This window comes from Drosophila suzukii, chromosome X (genome assembly GCF_043229965.1).
Source record: "Drosophila suzukii chromosome X, CBGP_Dsuzu_IsoJpt1.0, whole genome shotgun sequence".
Taxonomy (NCBI): Eukaryota; Metazoa; Arthropoda; class Insecta; order Diptera; family Drosophilidae; genus Drosophila; species Drosophila suzukii.
The window spans coordinates 10,023,044-10,041,048 of NC_092084.1; the positions used below are offsets into that span (position 1 = coordinate 10,023,044).

The 18,005-nt window shown below is 44.0% G+C and overlaps 3 protein-coding genes across 3 annotated transcripts; 1 reads left to right on the forward strand and 2 right to left on the reverse strand.

Moving 5' to 3' along the window:
* Positions 1–342: 342 nt before the first annotated feature.
* Positions 343–2,105, reverse strand: CHOp24 (transmembrane p24 trafficking protein CHOp24). The gene is made up of 3 exons (XM_017083334.4): positions 1,861–2,105; positions 1,457–1,791; positions 343–916 (listed from the first exon to the last, which is right to left on the reverse strand). Exons 1-3 carry the CDS (start codon positions 2,000–2,002, stop codon positions 767–769), a joined length of 627 nt encoding a protein of 208 aa, XP_016938823.1. The 5' UTR covers positions 2,003–2,105; the 3' UTR covers positions 343–766.
* Positions 2,106–2,507: 402 nt separating this feature from the next.
* rb (adaptor related protein complex 3 subunit ruby) lies at positions 2,508–7,431 on the forward strand. The gene is made up of 4 exons (XM_017083825.4): positions 2,508–3,456; positions 3,517–4,348; positions 4,409–5,620; positions 5,673–7,431. Exons 1-4 carry the CDS (start codon positions 2,815–2,817, stop codon positions 6,458–6,460), a joined length of 3,474 nt encoding a protein of 1,157 aa, XP_016939314.2. The 5' UTR covers positions 2,508–2,814; the 3' UTR covers positions 6,461–7,431.
* Positions 7,432–7,556: 125 nt separating this feature from the next.
* LOC108016964 (uncharacterized protein CG3556) lies at positions 7,557–13,456 on the reverse strand. The gene is made up of 6 exons (XM_017083901.4): positions 13,094–13,456; positions 10,577–12,000; positions 10,260–10,455; positions 10,108–10,185; positions 9,957–10,039; positions 7,557–9,658 (listed from the first exon to the last, which is right to left on the reverse strand). Exons 2-6 carry the CDS (start codon positions 11,985–11,987, stop codon positions 9,597–9,599), a joined length of 1,830 nt encoding a protein of 609 aa, XP_016939390.2. The 5' UTR covers positions 11,988–12,000; positions 13,094–13,456; the 3' UTR covers positions 7,557–9,596.
* Positions 13,457–18,005: the final 4,549 nt, after the last annotated feature.

Here is an 18,005-nt window from a genome sequence, read left to right on the forward strand (position 1 = left end):
CTACATTGTGACTGTGTATATATATTAGTTTTTACACCAGTGGATACAGCTCCGTCTTTTTAAAGAACTTTTGGATATTCTTTCAACTAGCCCACACCCTTGATATTGTTCCTGATTTCAAAAAAAGCTTGGTTTTCTTGGAAAACAAAAAATGTTAACGAAGATTATAATTAACTGTCATTCGAGAAAACTTTTTGTAAACTACTTGTATTAGAGATTTCGTGGTCTCTTTCTTAAAGCTCTAGTTTTTCATATCTAAGATCCAACAAACGATATTAGCCCAACAATTTCCTGAAATAAACTTCCATTGTTATCCCAAAAATTACAGAAACTCGGATAAAATTTGTTTTTTTACGTGGCCACGGTTCATGTTAATTTACATTTATTATAAAACATAAATGGTTTTTGTATAATCAATTGAAACATACACAAAGTGGCATTTCCCCCATTGAATGTGTGTCTGAAAATATTTTCTGTCTTGTTTTCATTTAAAAATTCGTCTTAATTTTTGGTCTTTGGAAAACAAATATTAATTTTTCTTAATAATTTATTTTATAGATGCAATTTTTATATCTTTGTAAAAGTTCTCGAAACGAAAACAAGACAATTAAAAATATTTCCATCCACTAGTTACTTTTTACAAGGTATTTTATTTAAATTACAAAAGGATGTTAATCGTTTAAATTAAATCTGAGACTGCAACACATTGCGCACACATTTCCCCCAGCTGAGTGTGCCGCTCTTCATCCTGGTTTCCTGGTCGGGATTACACGACGCGCTTGACCTCGAAGAAGCGCTTAAGATAGTAGACCTGACCCACAGTCATGAGGACCAGCACCAGGGCCTCAAAGGTGGACCACAGCACCACCCGCGAGTTGGTGTTCTCGTTCACCGAGCGATGGATCTTGTCGCGCACCTGAAAAAGTGGATAGATTGGGGATTAGCAAAGAATGGTAAGCCGTAGATATAATATGATCATAGACCTAGTCATGAAGGAATGGAATCCCATGTTTGGGGAGGGGTTGGTTAAATGATAGGTAAAACGTCATATCTCCTCGATATATAATTATTATTGTTAATCCAGAAACTAGTGGTGTCACTTCCCTGGACAATCTACATGAATGAACTCTTTTCTAGATAAGCAAAGATGAATTTGTGGATATCAGGGAATGCAACTTGACAAATTCACCCCATTATCTAGAGAAAGACAAGAATGGCTCAACTATTTCTCAGCTTCTTAACGAGAGGCTACACAGATTGTAAGCATTATAGTGTGAAACTGGAATAAGAGCTTGGTAAGACTCTACTTAATCCTGTATGCCAGTTTATGTGGCACCAGGCGAGTAACATGGTCAGGGGAAACGATAAAACAATGGTTCATTTTGCTCGTAAAAGGGGTCAGAAATCCCATCTTGGCTATGTGGCAAATGCTGATTCCCCTGCTTTTCGCACTCACATGCATGTACTCCTGCTCGTGCTTGACGCTGGTCAGCGTGCCGGAGAGCTCCCGGATCATGTCCTCCAGCTTGGTGTGGCCCACCTCCTCCTCGCCGGGAGCGCCTGGGGCGCGCTGTGGGGCCTCGCCCACGTCGATGGAGAACATGACCAGCTTGGGCGTCATACTGCTGCGCTCGTTGTTGAAGCACACGGTGTAGGTACCCTTGGCGGGGGCCACGAAAGTGTACTTGCCGGAGGACTCCTTCTCGCTTTCGTGCATGACATGGTTCTCGGGGCCGCTGATCTTGATGTCCACGTCCAGGAAGCCGCCGTCAATCACCTCAAAGGTGACGCCTGCAAAGGTGTCATCGTTTTATCAGTGAAATAGCCCGCACAAGACCACATATCCATATCTCCACATACCGAACTTGGTGCCGCCTTCGACGTTCTCGAAGAAGCACTCCTCGTTGTGGGCGTCCACGCTGACGATGAAGGCGTGGCTGGTGCAGCACAGGATCAGCAGGCTACCCACAAGGAGCAGCACCTTGACGAGCGTCCCTTCCATCGTTATTCTGGGTACTTTTGGCTGTTTTTAATCACTTCTAAACGCGCAGCAGCCACGTAGTTGTCGAGTTGTAGCGAACGAGTGTTGCCAGATTGCCGCGCTGTGAAATGCCGACCTGAATCACACAGCAAGTTGGTACGGCGTTGCCAATAGTTTCAGCAATAGTTGTAACCTTTCTTTCAAAAATGGAAAATTCACTACAATCCCTGTTTTTTTGGAAATAATTTCAATTTCAAAGGAGATTAACTCAATAGTTATTTTTTTGACAATGACAATACAACCCAAATTTTCGGTAACCATATCTTTTTGGGGATAATAACATTCCATAATTCATCGAAGTATTATTAAAAAAGTGCATAAAAATGTTTATATAGAAAATTAATTACTTAATTATTGTTCGTAACTTACCTAGAGTTATAAATATTCCAATTGGATTTAATATTTATTCTGATACTTTGGTATTTTATGAGAGACGGTATATTTTGGTATGTTTATCCATCGATAGTTGCTCAACACTGGAAAAGAAGCTAAAATAAAATGCAAAAATTGGCCGAATTTTCGCCATAAATAATAGTTTTCCCTTGAGAATTCGCAAGCTGCGTGGCAGGACGACCAGCTGACCAGGCCGATCCTCTCGGGGATTCGAAGTAACACACATAGGGGAGGCCACCAGACCGAAGGTTTCACGGCGGAGGCTTTTGCCAAGCGGAAAAAACTGCCAACTCCCACACAAAAAAAAAAAAGGAAGGAAAAGAAAGAAAGGAAAGGAAAAGGTCAAGTGGTCATCCGAATCCAGGGTAGTCCTCGCCAGAATGCAGCAGAACACGGCCAGCAATCCGTTCGCCATGTCCACGTATGTGGAGCGACCCCAGATGGGACTGGACGTGGAATTTGGAGCAGATCCTGCCAGCGGAGCAGCTTTCTTCCAGTCCGATGGACGCAAGCACGATGACTTGAAGCAGATGCTGGACAGCAACAAGGATGGCCTCAAGCTGGAGGCCATGAAGAGGATCATCGGGATGATCGCGCGCGGACGGGATGCCAGTGACTTGTTCCCGGCCGTCGTCAAGAATGTCGTGTCCAAGAACATCGAGGTCAAGAAGCTGGTCTATGTCTATCTGGTGAGATATGCCGAGGAGCAGCAGGACCTGGCCCTGCTCTCCATTTCCACGTTTCAGCGAGCCCTCAAGGACCCCAATCAACTGATCCGCGCCTCGGCACTGCGGGTGCTGTCCTCCATAAGGGTCAGCATGATCGTGCCCATCGTAATGCTGGCCATCCGGGATAGTGCCGCCGACTTGAGCCCGTATGTGCGGAAGACAGCGGCCCACGCCATTCCCAAGCTGTATTCCCTGGACGCGGACCAGAAGGACGAACTGGTCATGGTCATAGAGAAGCTGCTGTCGGATCGGACCACGCTAGTGGTGGGATCAGCAGTGATGGCCTTTGATGAGGTCGGTCTGCAGCTAAAATAAACCCCTAACCCTCTGTATACTAAGAATCTATAATCGTAGGTCTGCCCAGAACGCGTGGATTTGATCCACAAGAACTATCGCAAGCTGTGCAATCTTCTCGTCGACGTGGATGAATGGGGTCAGGTCATCATCATCAACATGCTGACCCGCTACGCACGCACTCAGTTCGTGGATCCCAATGCCGATGACGAGGACCTGATCAACGATGGTCTGGGCGAGACGCCTGTTAACGAACGCTTCTACGACGAATCCTCGCACTCCTCTTCGCACAGCGATGACGGCAGCAGCGATGAGGAGAAGAACAAGTCGCGTACCAACAATAACAACAACAATGGCGGTGGAAATGGTAGCAGGACACCCAGTTCTCCAAGCAACAGCTACCACATCGATGTGGATCATCGCTTGCTGTTGAGGCAAACGAAACCACTACTCCAATCGCGAAATGCCTCGGTGGTGATGGCGGTGGCGCAGCTTTATCACCATGTGGCACCCAAGAATGAAGTGCAACTGATTGCCAAGGCGCTCATACGACTGCTGCGATCGCATAAGGAGGTCCAGAGTGTAGTCCTCAATTGCATAGCCTCCATGTCCACCAAGCGAAAGGCCATTTTTGAGCCGCATCTCAAGTCGTTCTTCGTGCGCACCAGCGATCCCACGCACTTGAAGCTCCTTAAGCTGGATATTCTCACCAATTTGGCTTCGGCGGGCAGCATTTCGCTCATCCTTCGCGAGTTCCAGACCTACATCTCCAGCAGCGATAGGTCATTTGTGGCTGCCACTATTCAGGCCATTGGACGATGTGCATCCAGCATTAAGGAGGTTACCGAGACCTGCTTGAGTGGCCTGGTGCATCTGCTGTCCAATCATGATGGTGGGTTCAGCTATTTTACAAAGAAGAACCTCTAACTAAACCATATTCTATTCCTTTCAGAGCATGTGGTGGCTGAGAGCGTGGTGGTGATTAAGCGTCTCCTCCAAACGAAAGCCGCCGAACACTTTGAGATCATCACCCAGATGGCCAAGCTCATTGACTACATAAATGTGCCAGCAGCTAGGGCGGCCATCATTTGGCTTATAGGCGAATACAACGAGAAGGTGCCGCTGATTGCCCCGGATGTGCTGCGCAAGATGGCCAAGTCGTTTGTGGACGAGCAGGATGTGGTTAAGCTGCAGGTCTTGAATCTGGGCGTTAAGCTCTATCTGACCAATCCGGAACAGACGTCGTTGCTGTGTCAGTATGTTTTCACGCTGGCCCGCTACGATCCGAACTACGATGTCCGTGATCGCGCCCGTTTCCTGCGACAGATCATATTCCCGGCCAGCGGAACTAGTTCGGTGCTCAGCCAGCATGCCCGCCAAGTGTTCCTGGCCAGCAAACCGGCTCCGGTACCGGAGAGCAAGTACCGGGATGGCAACAACTTCCAACTGGGATCGTTGTCTCACTATCTGAACATGCCTGCGGCTGGATACAAGGATTTGCCTGCCTTTCCGGTTATTCCGCCGGATTCGTCGGTGCGCAATATAGCCGGTTTCATGCAGGACAAGCTGCCCGGCGAGGACTCGCCTTCGGGGCGCTCCAAGGCAACTTCCAGTGCGGCCGGAGGCAAGGAAAAGAGTGCGGGTGGCGAGAAGGGCTTCCTCTCCGAATCGGAGGACAAGTCTTCGGCGTACTCGGAATCAGGAAGCAGCAGTGGCAGTGGCACCAGCGACAGCGAATCGGATAGCGATGGCAGCGGGACCAGCGATGAGGAAGAGGAGCAGAAGAAACAGCAGCAGCAGCCCGCAAAGGTTTCCGCGAAAAAGGAGCAGCTCATCGATGCTGGTGGCATTGAGGTGGCGGAGGCATCTCCTGCTAAAGCAACTACGAACAATAATAACAATGCAGCTGGTTCCTCTGGAACCTCGGACAGCGAGGAGTCATCGGCCTACAGTGGCAGCAGTAGTGAAGATAGCGATTCCGGTAGCGATAATGAAGTGGAGATGAAGGAGACGGAAACAAAGCAAGAGAAGGTGAAAGAGAAGCAGGAGAAAAAGACAGAGCAGCCGGCATCCAAAAGCAATCTGGACCTGCTGCTCGATCTGGATGACATTCCGCCCATTGGTCCTGTGATGACGCCCTCGCTGGGAGGATTCCTTACGCCTGGTAATTAAATGCCACTCTATAAGATGCACCTACTCTAATGATTTCTTCGCAGGCACACCATTGATGGCTGGGCAGGCGGCACCACTGCAGCCGCAGCATGCCCGCAATCGGGTGGAGCTGGTGGGTCCCTCGCACATCGAGTTCAAGCACAAGGAGCTTCTCAACAAGGTCAGTGGGCATGGGTTGCAGTTGGCCTACCGCTTCACCCGCTCGCCGCATCTCTACTCCTCAAGCATGTGCTCCATTGAGCTGCAGTTCCAGAATCGTGGCGAAAAAGAGATTACGGCCATTCATTTGGGCCAAACAACCCTGCCGGCGGGCATGCAGTTGAACGAGTTTGCGCCGGTGACCATTCTCCAGCCGCAGCAAACAGCCAGTGGAGTGCTGGGCGTGGATTTCAATGATTCCACGCACGCTGTGGATCTGGAGCTGATCTCCAGTGCGGGCAGCTCACGGCTGCAATTGAAGCCGCCGGTGGGCGAGCTGGTGAGATCCGTCCAGATTGGCGAGAGCTGTCATCGCGAGGAGCGGGCAAAGTTGCGTGGCATGAATGAGCACCAGTGCGAGCTGCGTGGCCTGCGGCGCGATCTAATCGATGTTGCCGCTCTGCGCCAAAAGGTTTTCGAGTGCATCAATGTGGCCCATACGCACAGCTCTTCCAGTGGCCAGCTGCACTGCTTCGCCGGGCAAACCTTGAGCTCCAAGAGTCTCGTGCTCCTCACCCTTCACTGGCAAACGGAGGAGGCCCTCACGCTGCTGGTGAACTGCGAGAAGATGGTCATCGGTTCCATGGTGCTCAACGAACTGCGCAATGCCCTGCAGCTCAGCTTCGCCATGTGAGCGATGAGCACGAAAAGGAGCGAGACAGCAGCGAACAAAGGCGAGGAGGGAAATCCCCCGGGAGCAGGGCTACTCAACTGAGAACAAAGCAAAGCCGCCTCACTACGTAAACCTAAGCATTCGTATTTAGCTATATACTGTAAAGGGCGGGGCGAACGTATTCTCTGAAGACATAGTCTTGATATCCACAGCCACTTCCGCAATATTTGTTAGAAATTCAATTTAATGTGCAATGTAACGATCGAAACACTTAGTTTGAAAGTGCAATTAGGACCTATACCCCATATTGTCAATTTAATTTCATAGATAAATGCTTTTTAAGAATTTGCGAAATGAAATACCAAACTATTTTATTAAATTATTCTCATGAAATTGTTAAAAACTTGCAAAGTGATTTAATCCACTATTTAAATGCTACAAATCTATATTTATTGTTATTCACTTTCGCAAATTCCTATTCAAATAATTATTGCCACATATTTTTTGCATCCAAGAGTCGCCATTTCTTTTTTTAAATGGTCGAACTCAACTAGAGATTAGTTTAGTTTCCCAAATTAACTTCAAAATTCATTGAGGACTACTTTGCGCCCCGCCCTATTATACATGAATCATGATTCTATCGCTTTTAATATTCCTATATACAAACTGCAACCACAAATTCCAGATAAAACAAGTCGTATAATTGATGGAACTCGAATTGTTGCCAATCCAAATCCAATCCTCCAATCCATCCTATTTAGCTAGACGTGTGTGTAATGTGTGCATGAGTAATCGAATCGTATTTGTAAAGTGTTTGATGTTGTAAATCTGTTGCCTTCGTGCTCTATGCGGCCTTCTTCAAATCGTAGCAAAGACAAACGAATATCGAATCTATATATTATATATTATATTCATACAATATACAGCGCAAACTCTGGCAAAGTAAAGAAAAAAAGAAAGAACGTAATAATAATAAAATACCAAAATGTTAATCTGCGTGCGAAAAAAATAAGCTGAATCTCCGCATTGAAAAGCTGAAATAAAAGCTTACAATTTTAAATTGAGACCGCCTTACCTGATGTGGATAGTTTCCTTAAAGTAAAGAGGCTTTTCCGTATAGTTTTCAATTATTTTTATGTTTATTCACGCTTGTTCTTGTTACTTTCTCCACTCACCAAACAGAATTTAAGAAGTCAGCAATAGCAAGGTAAAATGCAACTTTTTCGAAACTAATCGAATTTTTAAAAACTCAACTTGTAAAATTTCAAATTTTGCAATAATCTATACATGTTTCAATTTCGATTATTCATTGGATCAAATTTGAGGTTAGGATTTCGAGTTTTTTCGAAAATGTGAAATTTTTCAAGTTCTTGTTTCACCGAATTGGAGTGGATTCGAAAATGATGCACATATTTTCCTGCCGTTGTTGTTCAAATGTTGGGGACTTGAAATCAAATCTGGGTACTCATGGAAGGGGACATACTGGGTTATAGAACATACATAACACATTCCTCAAATCCTACGCTGCTTTCTCCAAATCCATCTGTATTCTAGGTGTCGGTGTTGGTGTAGTTGTTAGTTGTAGTTGTTTTTCGTGTTCTAATTTGGGTTCTGCACAATTAAAAAGCTCAATTTCATGCTTATAATATAAACGAGTTAGTTAGATCGCTAGGTTAGTAATGTTTAGTTTAGTTTTGGATTCGCTGCTGCACTTAAAGATCTCAAGTAGTAGTTTTAGTAGTTGTAGTTTTCGGTTAGGCTAGGCTTTAAGATCAACGGCTTGAAGGTTCCGAGTGATAAGTGAAGAAATGTGGGTGGGTGAGAGCGGCGACGATGAGTAATAAGAGTTTAGGGTGTGCTATATAATGAGTAGGCGTTTTATCGGGGGATAGATATAGCATGTATAATATGTGGTAATGCGATTTCGGGTAATATGGCTTTGGGTATATGCATGTACGTAATAATGGGGAGTGAATAGTTTCTGACAGGCATATAGTGGAGCGTTTGTATATATAGTGTCCTGGGGTAGTATCGTTCTCTCCTCCGTTTTGCTATCCTGTATACTCGTTATATAATATGCCACGGCCTTTGTTCACTTAACTTCATATAAAACTAGTTTTTTTTTTAATGTATATGCAAGATGTATATATCGATTTATGCAGTATGTGTGTATGTCTAAGGATGATTTTCAATCACTTATTGTTACGTACGGTGTTTGGTATAACATGCTTCGCTTGGACTAGCTCGATGGCCTCTTTCTCCACCACTTCCGTTTTGTCTACCTTCAGATCGATCAGATCCAGATCCATTAGATCCCTCCTTCCTACTCTTTTATTTCAATAACATATAAAGCATTGGGTTTTTTCTGTTTTCTCTGGTTTTTTGTTCATTTTTTTTTTGTTTTTGGGTGTTTTGAACGAGCAACGAAATAGTTATCGCTTATCGCACAAACGATTCGCCCGACTATGCCTCCGATAACCGAGAACCGATTAGCATCGATAGCTGCGAAGCGAAGCATTGAGAGGGCCTAAAACGGACGGATTGCTACCGTTAGTCAACGGCTAACCGTTCGATGCCTGTTTTTAGTGCATTAAGTCGTTACTTTTTGTTTTCATCACGCTCTCTTTTTCAATTTTTCATTTTTCTTTTTGGTTTTTATCGGTTTGTTATCGTTTTTAGTTATCGTTATCGTTATGCATAAGTATTAGCCTGAGGTGCTCCGAATCGAGATCAGTTGTGAGGTCTAGAGCAATTAACTATTAAGGGTGTTGTATCCTAGTTATCCGTTAGAAATCTGGGCCTCCACAGTTACCTCCTTTTCACCGATCTTTCACTCTCTCTTGTGATTTCCGTGTACTCTTGTTGGGGTGTCTTATTTTTTTGTTTCTTTCTTTTTAGTTTTTTTTTTTGATTACGCCATTATTATGCAGTTATATATGCAATATATATAGAGGGAGCAGTACACCTGAACAGGAATACCTGTACATACAGCTATTCCTGTGCGAGTGTGTGTGCCTTTTCGCTTGTTGCGTGTGTGTTGTGTGTGTGTGAGACGTGACTATGGCCATATATATAGAATAGATATAGTCCGATAGCACCGGGTGTTTATCGACTTTGCTTAGTGGGTTAAACTGCAGCTCCGTCTAAGGCCGCGTGCTTAGAGCTTCTTGTACCAATACAGATAGTGCTCCCCATCCTCGACCATTAGCTCGTCCACACCTGCAAGAGTTCCCATCATAAGTTATAATCTGCTTGGGGATTGGATTTCTTCAGTCGAACTTCTCTCTCTATAATTACTCAACCATTTAAAAACGAATTATTTTTAACTAGGCGTTTTGAAACCTTTAATTTTGGTGCTTAAAAGTATGCAATGAATTTTTAAACAGAAGCATACTTTTAGACTCCTTCACTGGTAACTTAAATATTATTTTCTTGTTCTTGAAAAAGTTGTTTCTTTAACATTGGATTTGAGTGAGAGAAGTTCCACTATAATCGTAAACTAAAACGAAATACTTACCAACAGGCGCAATAAGCTGATTCCCGGGCGTATTATTGGGATCGGGCAGCTCTGGCAATCGATAAAGCAGCCAGTAGTGATACCTGATCAATAGGTTACATAAATACCATTAATATTTGCAGATATAATACCAAATCTGGTTAAAACTCACCCTCGGGGCTCCTCCTTCTTGCCATACAGAGTGTGCACATAGTGACCATTTGGCCATTCCCGCGCCTCGAAAATAAATCTGAAGGAGAATAGATGGAAGTGTAAGTGATAGAGACCTTTAAAGAAGTATTTCCGAGGTATAGAACCACTTACCTGGGATCCATTTCGGCCGCCTGGGTCATGGCCTTGAAGAAGCTGGTGTTCTTGGGCGAGATGAGGGACAGGGAGAAGGCCTCGGTCACATTGGATCCCACCCAGAGTGTGTACGTGTAGGAGATGTTCTTGGCATCCGACTCCTCGGCGGAGGAACTCAGCCCGAAAGGCACCGCCAACTTGGGCTCACCGTTCTCTGTACAAAAAAAAAATATTGTCCAAGTGGTGGTAATAGTGTATATCTTATCCCCCAGCCTAGTTATAGAGATTGGTAACCCCGATCTCTGGTTATTTTAAGGTTAAGGTTCCAGACTCACCCGTGGGATCGCTGCTCTCGCGTATCACATGGTCGCACTGCAGCGCGCGCACCGCACCCAATCCCTTCCAGCCCAGGGCCAGGATGATGTCCGCCGTGAGGCCCACTCCGATGTCGGGTTCCTGGCCATCCTGCAGCGGCTCCTCGCTCCACCCGCCGTCCGCCCGCTGGCGACTGAGGATGTAGCGCGAGGCGGCCGTGCGATTCCAGTGGCCAGCGGGATCGTACTCCAGATCCTGCAGAGCCTGCATGGCCAGCGCCGTGCTCCTCAGCGATCCAAAGCTGCCGCGCTGATCCTGCAGAGAGGCCAATCCCCGGGCAGGTCGTCGCACAAAGTGCTGCAAATGGCGATGGCGATGGTCGGTGACGATGCACCGCAGGGCCAGGATCACCATGGCAATGGCGTCCACACTCTGATCCGTCACCCCGCTGGCGATGTCCAGGAGCCTCCGGATCTGGCGCTTCCTTACATGGGCCGCCGAACTGCAGGCCGATAGGGTGGTGAGGGCGAATTCGATGTCCTGGGCCGGCTCATGATGCTGCAGTGTGGCCACCAGATCGTGGCCATGAAAGTGCTTAGGATCCTTGCACAGAGAGCCCAGGGCGAGCACATATCTGGCCAGCTTATCCAGATCTAGGGGCTTGGGCAGAGTGTGATGGCGATCCAGCATGGCTAGTATCTCGATCTCCATTTCCTTGACGGACAGCGTGTCCTCCAACTCCTGGATGACCTGAACGTGGCCATCCACACTGTCGTTGGGATCCCGCCCGCCCGACAGCTCCTTGGCCAGGATGACCACATGGGTGTCGTTGCCCCAGCCGTAGTCGGAGGCCCGCTTCTCCTTCAGCCAGTCCAGGGCTCGCAGGATCGCCTCCTGCTCCCCCTTGGTGGGCGGGGCCTGGCCAATTGTCTGGTGCTCGGGGGGCGTGCTGCTGCCATTCAGGGCTGTGGGCGTGGCTAGGACCAAAGCCTCCTGCTGATCCCCACCAGAATTGGCCGCTGTCGTTGTGCTCAAAGTGGCAACTGAGCTGGAGTTGCTGTTGGAGTTGCTAGTGTTGCTGCTGTTCATGTTGCTGTTGCTGCTGCTGCCGCTGCCATTTGTGTTGCTGCTGGGCAAGCTGATGTTGCTGCTGTGACTGCTGATGTTGCTGTTGGCATTGCCAGTTTGCTCATCGCTGGCTTCGTTGTTTGAGTTGAGGTTGCCGCTGCTGCTGGCCGTTTGATTCTCCAGTTCGGTGGAAATGGGCGCCGCCAACGAAGAGGTGGTGCTGAAGCTCACGGAGATCGGCGAGGAGGAAGGTATCGTCGCCAGTGTCGCGTTCTCCGCCAGGGAGACCACCGTTGCCGAGCCACTTGCGAAGAAGAACAGGACAAGGAGCAGCAGCCACGGCGGCGACGACAGGGACAACATCCTGGAGAGAATTCTGAAAGAGCATGCAGGATGTGGGGTGAGAATGAGCTTTATCCAAAGAGGTGGGTAAAAGTATATGTATTTTACAGCTTAAACAAAAAATATTTAATATAATAGGTAAAAACTTAAACAGCCGTGGGACTTGAACTCGTCAAATTGAATATAAGTACATGTGTTGTGGGCCATTTTGATTAGGCTAAGACGTGATAAATTTAATTTGACTAAAATGTAAAAAGATATGTATTATTTATTTTTTTTTATAAATATAAATGTTAAGCACTAGTTAATTTATTACAAAATATGATATTAAATTGTAGAATATAGTGAGATATTTAAATTGATTTGCATTAAAATCGCATTTTTTTTTTTGATTTTGGCTTAAAGAAATGATTAAATAGAAGCAATGGAGTAAAAAGAATTATTATTATATTCTGAGTTATAATCGCCACTCATCCAATAAACATCCATAATGCGCCAAATAAGCTCACTATCAAGACTCCAAAAGGGATTTCCCATTCAATCCCCACACCAAAACCAATAATTGATATTATCGAAATAATCGATGAAGCGTGTCCAAGTTATCGCTTTGGCAAATGCAATAATAGTTTGGCTGTCTGAATAGATGTGGTTAGTGGGGGGCAGAGGGGGCGTTGGAGCGTGGGGAGGGGGGCGAAGGATGAGCACAAAGCGGAGACGGAGACACAGGACTCGAGGCGTTGCCTTGAACTGAATTTCGCAGCCAAGCACGTCATGCGACTTATCGATAATTGGCAAGCTGGCGATCGATATCGCCTTGTCGTCCTTTGAAAAACCAAAAAAAAAACGAAAAAGAAAAGCACACAACACTTAGTCATCAAATCAAATAAGTGCAACAGCAACAACTTGGCTTTTTTTTAGACAAAGGTCCTTCGTGTCCTGCGTGTGCGCTTGTATTTGTGTGTTCTAGTGTGTGTGGGGGATGGAAAGTGGGTGGTGGGCGATGGTGGGTGGATAAGTGGGCGCTCGAAAAGGGGGCGTGGGGTGCGGCAGCTGCGGCCGTTCAATTGCCTTTGACAATAAAGAGTTCATTGCGACAACAACACACAACACACTCCAAAAAAGCTTACATAATAATACAATAACAACAAAGGACGAGCCGCCAAGGATAAAGGGCAAATCGAGTCCCGGGATCAAGCTATATACAAGCTTTATATATATGTTTTTCGATGTATATATATTTCAATTTCTATGTAATCCGTAATCCGATTTTGCCACACTTGTAAGTCCTGGGTTTTCTTTTTTCTTAATCCTTTCCCCCGATTTTCCTATTTGGTTTAAAGGACTTCGGTTTTTTCGATGTTTAATTTCGCAATTTTGCCACTTTTGCAGGTGGGGCGCGGGGCGGTGGATTTTCACGATTTTCGCGTTTTCGCCTACGTTAACTGCGATTTTTTGATTTTCAATGTTTTCTCAGACCGTTCGTTACTGGGCTGCCAGCCTTCCTTGTCCTTAAACATACTAAAAAAGGACACAAGTTTTCAAATATGAAAATACCGAAAACATACGGAGGGAAACTTATCGGTTTTTGAAATAGGAATAAGAAATCGATAGATGATAAGTACCGCTTTGCTGCCCTGGGTTGCTATCTAAGCTTAAGATGGTTTGCGACTTAGCTAGAGAAAAGGTTATGCTGAGTTCCGCCAGATGGCGCTGTTTGCGGTTTTGTGGGAAAGACAGGGTCGTTATTTTCGGATTGATTTGAATTGGCGCTCTAAAAATTATTTGCTTTCGCAGATGTACATTTAAAACAGATACAAATCGTATAAGAAAAATCGTATTTTTGACTAAAATGCGAATCTCGAATTTTTGACCAAAATCTGAATCCCATTTTTTCGCCATAAAATTTCAGTTTTTTGGCTGCTATAACAAAAATAATCGTCAGATCGAAGAGTGTCATATCTCGTTGAACTCGTTGTTTAATTTCCATTGGCATTAAAACCTGGAAAATTTTAATTTTTGACATTTTTCGCAAAAAAACACGATGCACCCCCTAGAAAAAATGCGAAAATGGGTCAAAAAATAAATTTTCCTAAAAATGATTGGGATCGTTAGCTTGGCTAGTAAGCTGTTCAAAACAGTCGGTCTTTTAGCTGTACGCCTTCATTTGGCTGAACTACGATTGAAAAACTGGACAGAAAAATCGTATTTTTGACTAAAATGCGAATCTCGAATTTTTGACCAAAATCTGAATCCCATTTTTTCGCCATAAAATTTCAGTTTTTTGGCTGCTATAACAAAAATAATCGTCAGATCGAAGAGTGTCATATCTCGTTGAACTCGTTGTTTAATTTCCAATCCATTGGCATTAAAACCTGGAAAATTTTAATTTTTGACATTTTTCGCAAAACAACAAAAAATGCAAAAATGGGTCAAAAAAAAAATTTTCCTAAAAATGATTGGGATTGTTAGCTTGGCTAGAGAGCTGTTCAAAACATTCGGTCTTTTAGCTGTACGCCTTCATTTGGCTGAACTACGATTGAAAAACTGGACAGAAAAATCGTATTTTTGACTAAAATGCGAGTCTCGAATTTTTGACCAAAATCTGAATCCCATTTTTTCGCCATAAAATTTCAGTTTTTTGGCTGCTATAACAAAAATAATCGTCAGATCGAAGAATGTCATATCTCGTTGAACTCGTTGTTTAATTTCCAATCCATTGGCATTAAAACCTGAAAAATTTTAATTTTTGACATTTTTCGCAAAAAAACACGATGCACCCCCTACAAAAAATGCAAAAATGGGTCAAAAAATAAATTTTCCTAAAAATGATTGGGATTGTTAGCTTGGCTAGAGAGCTGTTCAAAACAGTCGGTCTTTTAGCTGTACGCCTTCATTTGGCTGAACTACGATTGAAAAACTGGACAGAAAAATCGTATTTTTGACTAAAATGCGAGTCTCGAATTTTTGACCAAAATCTGAATCCCATTTTTTCGCCATAAAATTTCAGTTTTTTGGCTGCTATAACAAAAATAATCGTCAGATCGAAGAATGTCATATCTCGTTGAACTCGTTGTTTAATTTCCAATCCATTGGCATTAAAACCTGGAAAATTTTAATTTTTGACATTTTTCGCAAAAAAACACGATGCACCCCCTACAAAAAATGCGAAAATGGGTCAAAAAATAAATTTTCCTAAAAATGATTGGGATTGTTAGCTTGGCTAGAGAGCTGTTCAAAACAGTCGGTCTTTTAGCTGTACGCCTTCATTTGGCTGAACTACGATTGAAAAACTGGACAGAAAAATCGTATTTTTGACTAAAATGCGAGTCTCGAATTTTTGACCAAAATCTGAATCCCATTTTTTCGCCATAAAATTTCAGTTTTTTGGCTGCTATAACAAAAATAATCGTCAGATCGAAGAATGTCATATCTCGTTGAACTCGTTGTTTAATTTCCAATCCATTGGCATTAAAACCTGGAAAATTTTAATTTTTGACATTTTTCGCAAAAAAACACGATGCACATGCAAATGCGAATCTCGAATTTTTGACCAAAAATATTTACTAAAATATTTATTAAACATTTACTGTGCTGAGGCTAAATTTAAATTGTTCGTTGCAACTATTTCAGAGCTCATAGTTCTTAAATTAGGGGCAACTTAATGACCTTTTTTTTCCTTTTTGAGACGAGTGATTTGGCAATTTTGGGATGAAAGTGACACTCTGTCCGCCGCGCAGTCCATCAGTCCATCAGTCAGTCAGTCGAATGGACTAGCTGGATGTGTAATTCGATATAGTTTTGTGCCGGCCGCAAAAGCCGACAATCAAAATGCCGACGACCGCCAACAGTCGACGCCAAATGGTCGCCGCTGCCCCGCATCCTGATTCCTGATTCCTCATCCGATTCGGCCTCAGATTCAGATTCAGACTCAGATGCGGATTCGGATTCTGATTCAAATTCAGCTTTCGACGAGATGATGATTGCCTATCGTTTTCGCCCGAGCAATTAAAAGAACAAGCATCCGTATCGGTTACCTCGTTTGAGCGGAATGAAATCTATATGGGGAATCCGCTCCAGAGCGATTCGAACAAAGGAAGGAAGTCCTGCGAGTCCTGTGAGTCCTGTGAGTCCTGCGATTCGCGTCCCTCGTCCCATTGTGCAGTTATGACAGGCGTCCCCCTTCGCCATTCGGCTTTTTGAGCCCACAGATCCTGCCGAATCGCACACACACACCACGCCCAAGGGGAAATGTTCGAAGTTTGAAGTGAGCTAATTGTGCGGAGCTCCGGACGAGTCACTTGCCAAGGAGCCGGGGGATATGACAGCTTAGCCACAGGAAATACTCAAAATTGAGGGGGCTTTCGAAAACAAGAACAGGGAAATAAGGTGTTTCTTTAATACTTGGCAGGGTATGAGCTAGTTTTTTAAATAACTAATATACTATAACATAACATGAGAGTTAATAAACTCATAACTTTAACTTTAAAAATAAAAATAAAAGATCTTTTAATCTAATTAAAAAATGTTTAATATTTACACCTATTGAACATATTTAAAAAAGTGTTGTAATCATATTTTGAATGTATCTCAAGAACTTTAGCAAAAGACATTTTTCGGAATTAAATTCTATAACATTGTTATGATTAAAATAATATATGGCGGTTTTTCGGAACAAGTTTTAAACCATTTATACTCGTATTAATGTTTGAACCAATTTTTTCAACTCTGGCAATAAACAAAATCTGTTCTAAGATATAATAATAATATTTATCAGTATTTTTATTAATTATCGTTTTTGGAAAATATATAGTTCTACTAATAATTCTCTTTAGGTGTGTGCCATAGTACCGGCATTGTATTGTCGGCCACTTCAAAGCGTCGGGCCCTGAGCTTTTGTGAAAATCCTCGGACGGTCCTCGAACCTTCTTTCCCATCCCAAAAAAAATAATATTCGACAATTTCAGCGGGATCCTTTCGGTCGGCGACTTTTTGAATGAGCGACAGCTGGCGCAACACCTTGATTTGGTACCACCGCATTCTAAGGATCCCCATTAGCCCACGCACAATTTGACAGATCAGAGATCCCCGGGATTTGAATGTAATCCTTAAATGCTGGGGATGGGAGGACAACAACTCTTTCGTATCTGGGCATCTGCAAGTCGATCTATCTAAGTGCGGTGATCGCAGCTACTTAGCTTCTCGGCTTAGGCTCCTAGATCTCTACTTAGTAAATGAGGAGGATCCTTTATTTCTACTTTCCCGTAAACCAGGACAATTGTCTGTTTCCGCCGACTCAAAAAGAGGATGCACCTTCGAATGTTTTATCAAAGTCTTGAGATCTCGAGCATCGAGAAATGAAATAAAGAGATATTCGTGGTGAGGGTGATCCGGTATCCCTGCGCAATATTTGGCAACCCAATTACTTTGTTTGCCCTGCCGACAAACAGTGTTTATTCAAGGCCCGAGTTGAGAATTCCCTGGATGAACAATAGAGCCATACAGCCTTGAGCTATTATCCCAACGGATCGCTAACGAAATTCACGTTTTGCGCAATCGAAACAATTGTTTTCCAGGGGCGAGCGAGATTGCAGTTGGAAATGCTCAATTCAAACAGACAGGCAGATGAGCGCCGATAAAAAATACATATATCTATGTATATACAGAAGATGGGTAACCGAAACAAAAATAAAGGAAAACAAAAATCCTCCGAGTGCACCGAACTGCGTCCGGATTGCGTTCAATTCGCCCGATTCGCTTGATTTGAATGGATTGCACCCTGCGCGGCCTTTTGTGTTTTGTCCTATTTTTATATCGTATTTTGTATTCCATGTGCCGCGAACATATCAGCAATTTGGGTTAATTCCCGCTCGAGGGAGTGGGGGGGTTAAAAAAGAAAGCCGTGTCAAAAGTGAAGGTAGCTCGGGAAATTTTCAACATACATAGCATATATGAGGGGTGCTATTTTCGGTTGCATCCTTAATAATTAGCTTCTTTTTTCATGATTTCATTAGCATAATTCGAATGTTACATTGCAAGAAC

Excerpts from the sequence above, each read along its gene's own strand:
- CHOp24 (XM_017083334.4), bottom strand. The coding sequence starts at position 2,002 with ATGGAAGGGACGCTCGTCAAGGTGCTGCTCCTTGTGGGTAGCCTGCTG. Across the intron at positions 1,792-1,860 it reads CGAAGGCGGCACCAAGTTCG|GCGTCACCTTTGAGGTGATT; the intron begins GTATGTGGAGAT and ends ACACCTTTGCAG. Across the intron at positions 917-1,456 it reads ACGAGCAGGAGTACATGCAT|GTGCGCGACAAGATCCATCG; the intron begins GTGAGTGCGAAA and ends CCACTTTTTCAG.
- rb (XM_017083825.4), top strand. The coding sequence starts at position 2,815 with ATGCAGCAGAACACGGCCAGCAATCCGTTCGCCATGTCCACGTATGTG. Across the intron at positions 3,457-3,516 it reads CAGTGATGGCCTTTGATGAG|GTCTGCCCAGAACGCGTGGA; the intron begins GTCGGTCTGCAG and ends CTATAATCGTAG. Across the intron at positions 5,621-5,672 it reads GGGAGGATTCCTTACGCCTG|GCACACCATTGATGGCTGGG; the intron begins GTAATTAAATGC and ends ATTTCTTCGCAG.
- LOC108016964 (XM_017083901.4), bottom strand. The coding sequence starts at position 11,987 with ATGTTGTCCCTGTCGTCGCCGCCGTGGCTGCTGCTCCTTGTCCTGTTC. Across the intron at positions 10,456-10,576 it reads CGAGAGCAGCGATCCCACGG|AGAACGGTGAGCCCAAGTTG; the intron begins GTGAGTCTGGAA and ends TTTTTTGTACAG. Across the intron at positions 10,186-10,259 it reads GCGGCCGAAATGGATCCCAG|ATTTATTTTCGAGGCGCGGG; the intron begins GTAAGTGGTTCT and ends ATTCTCCTTCAG.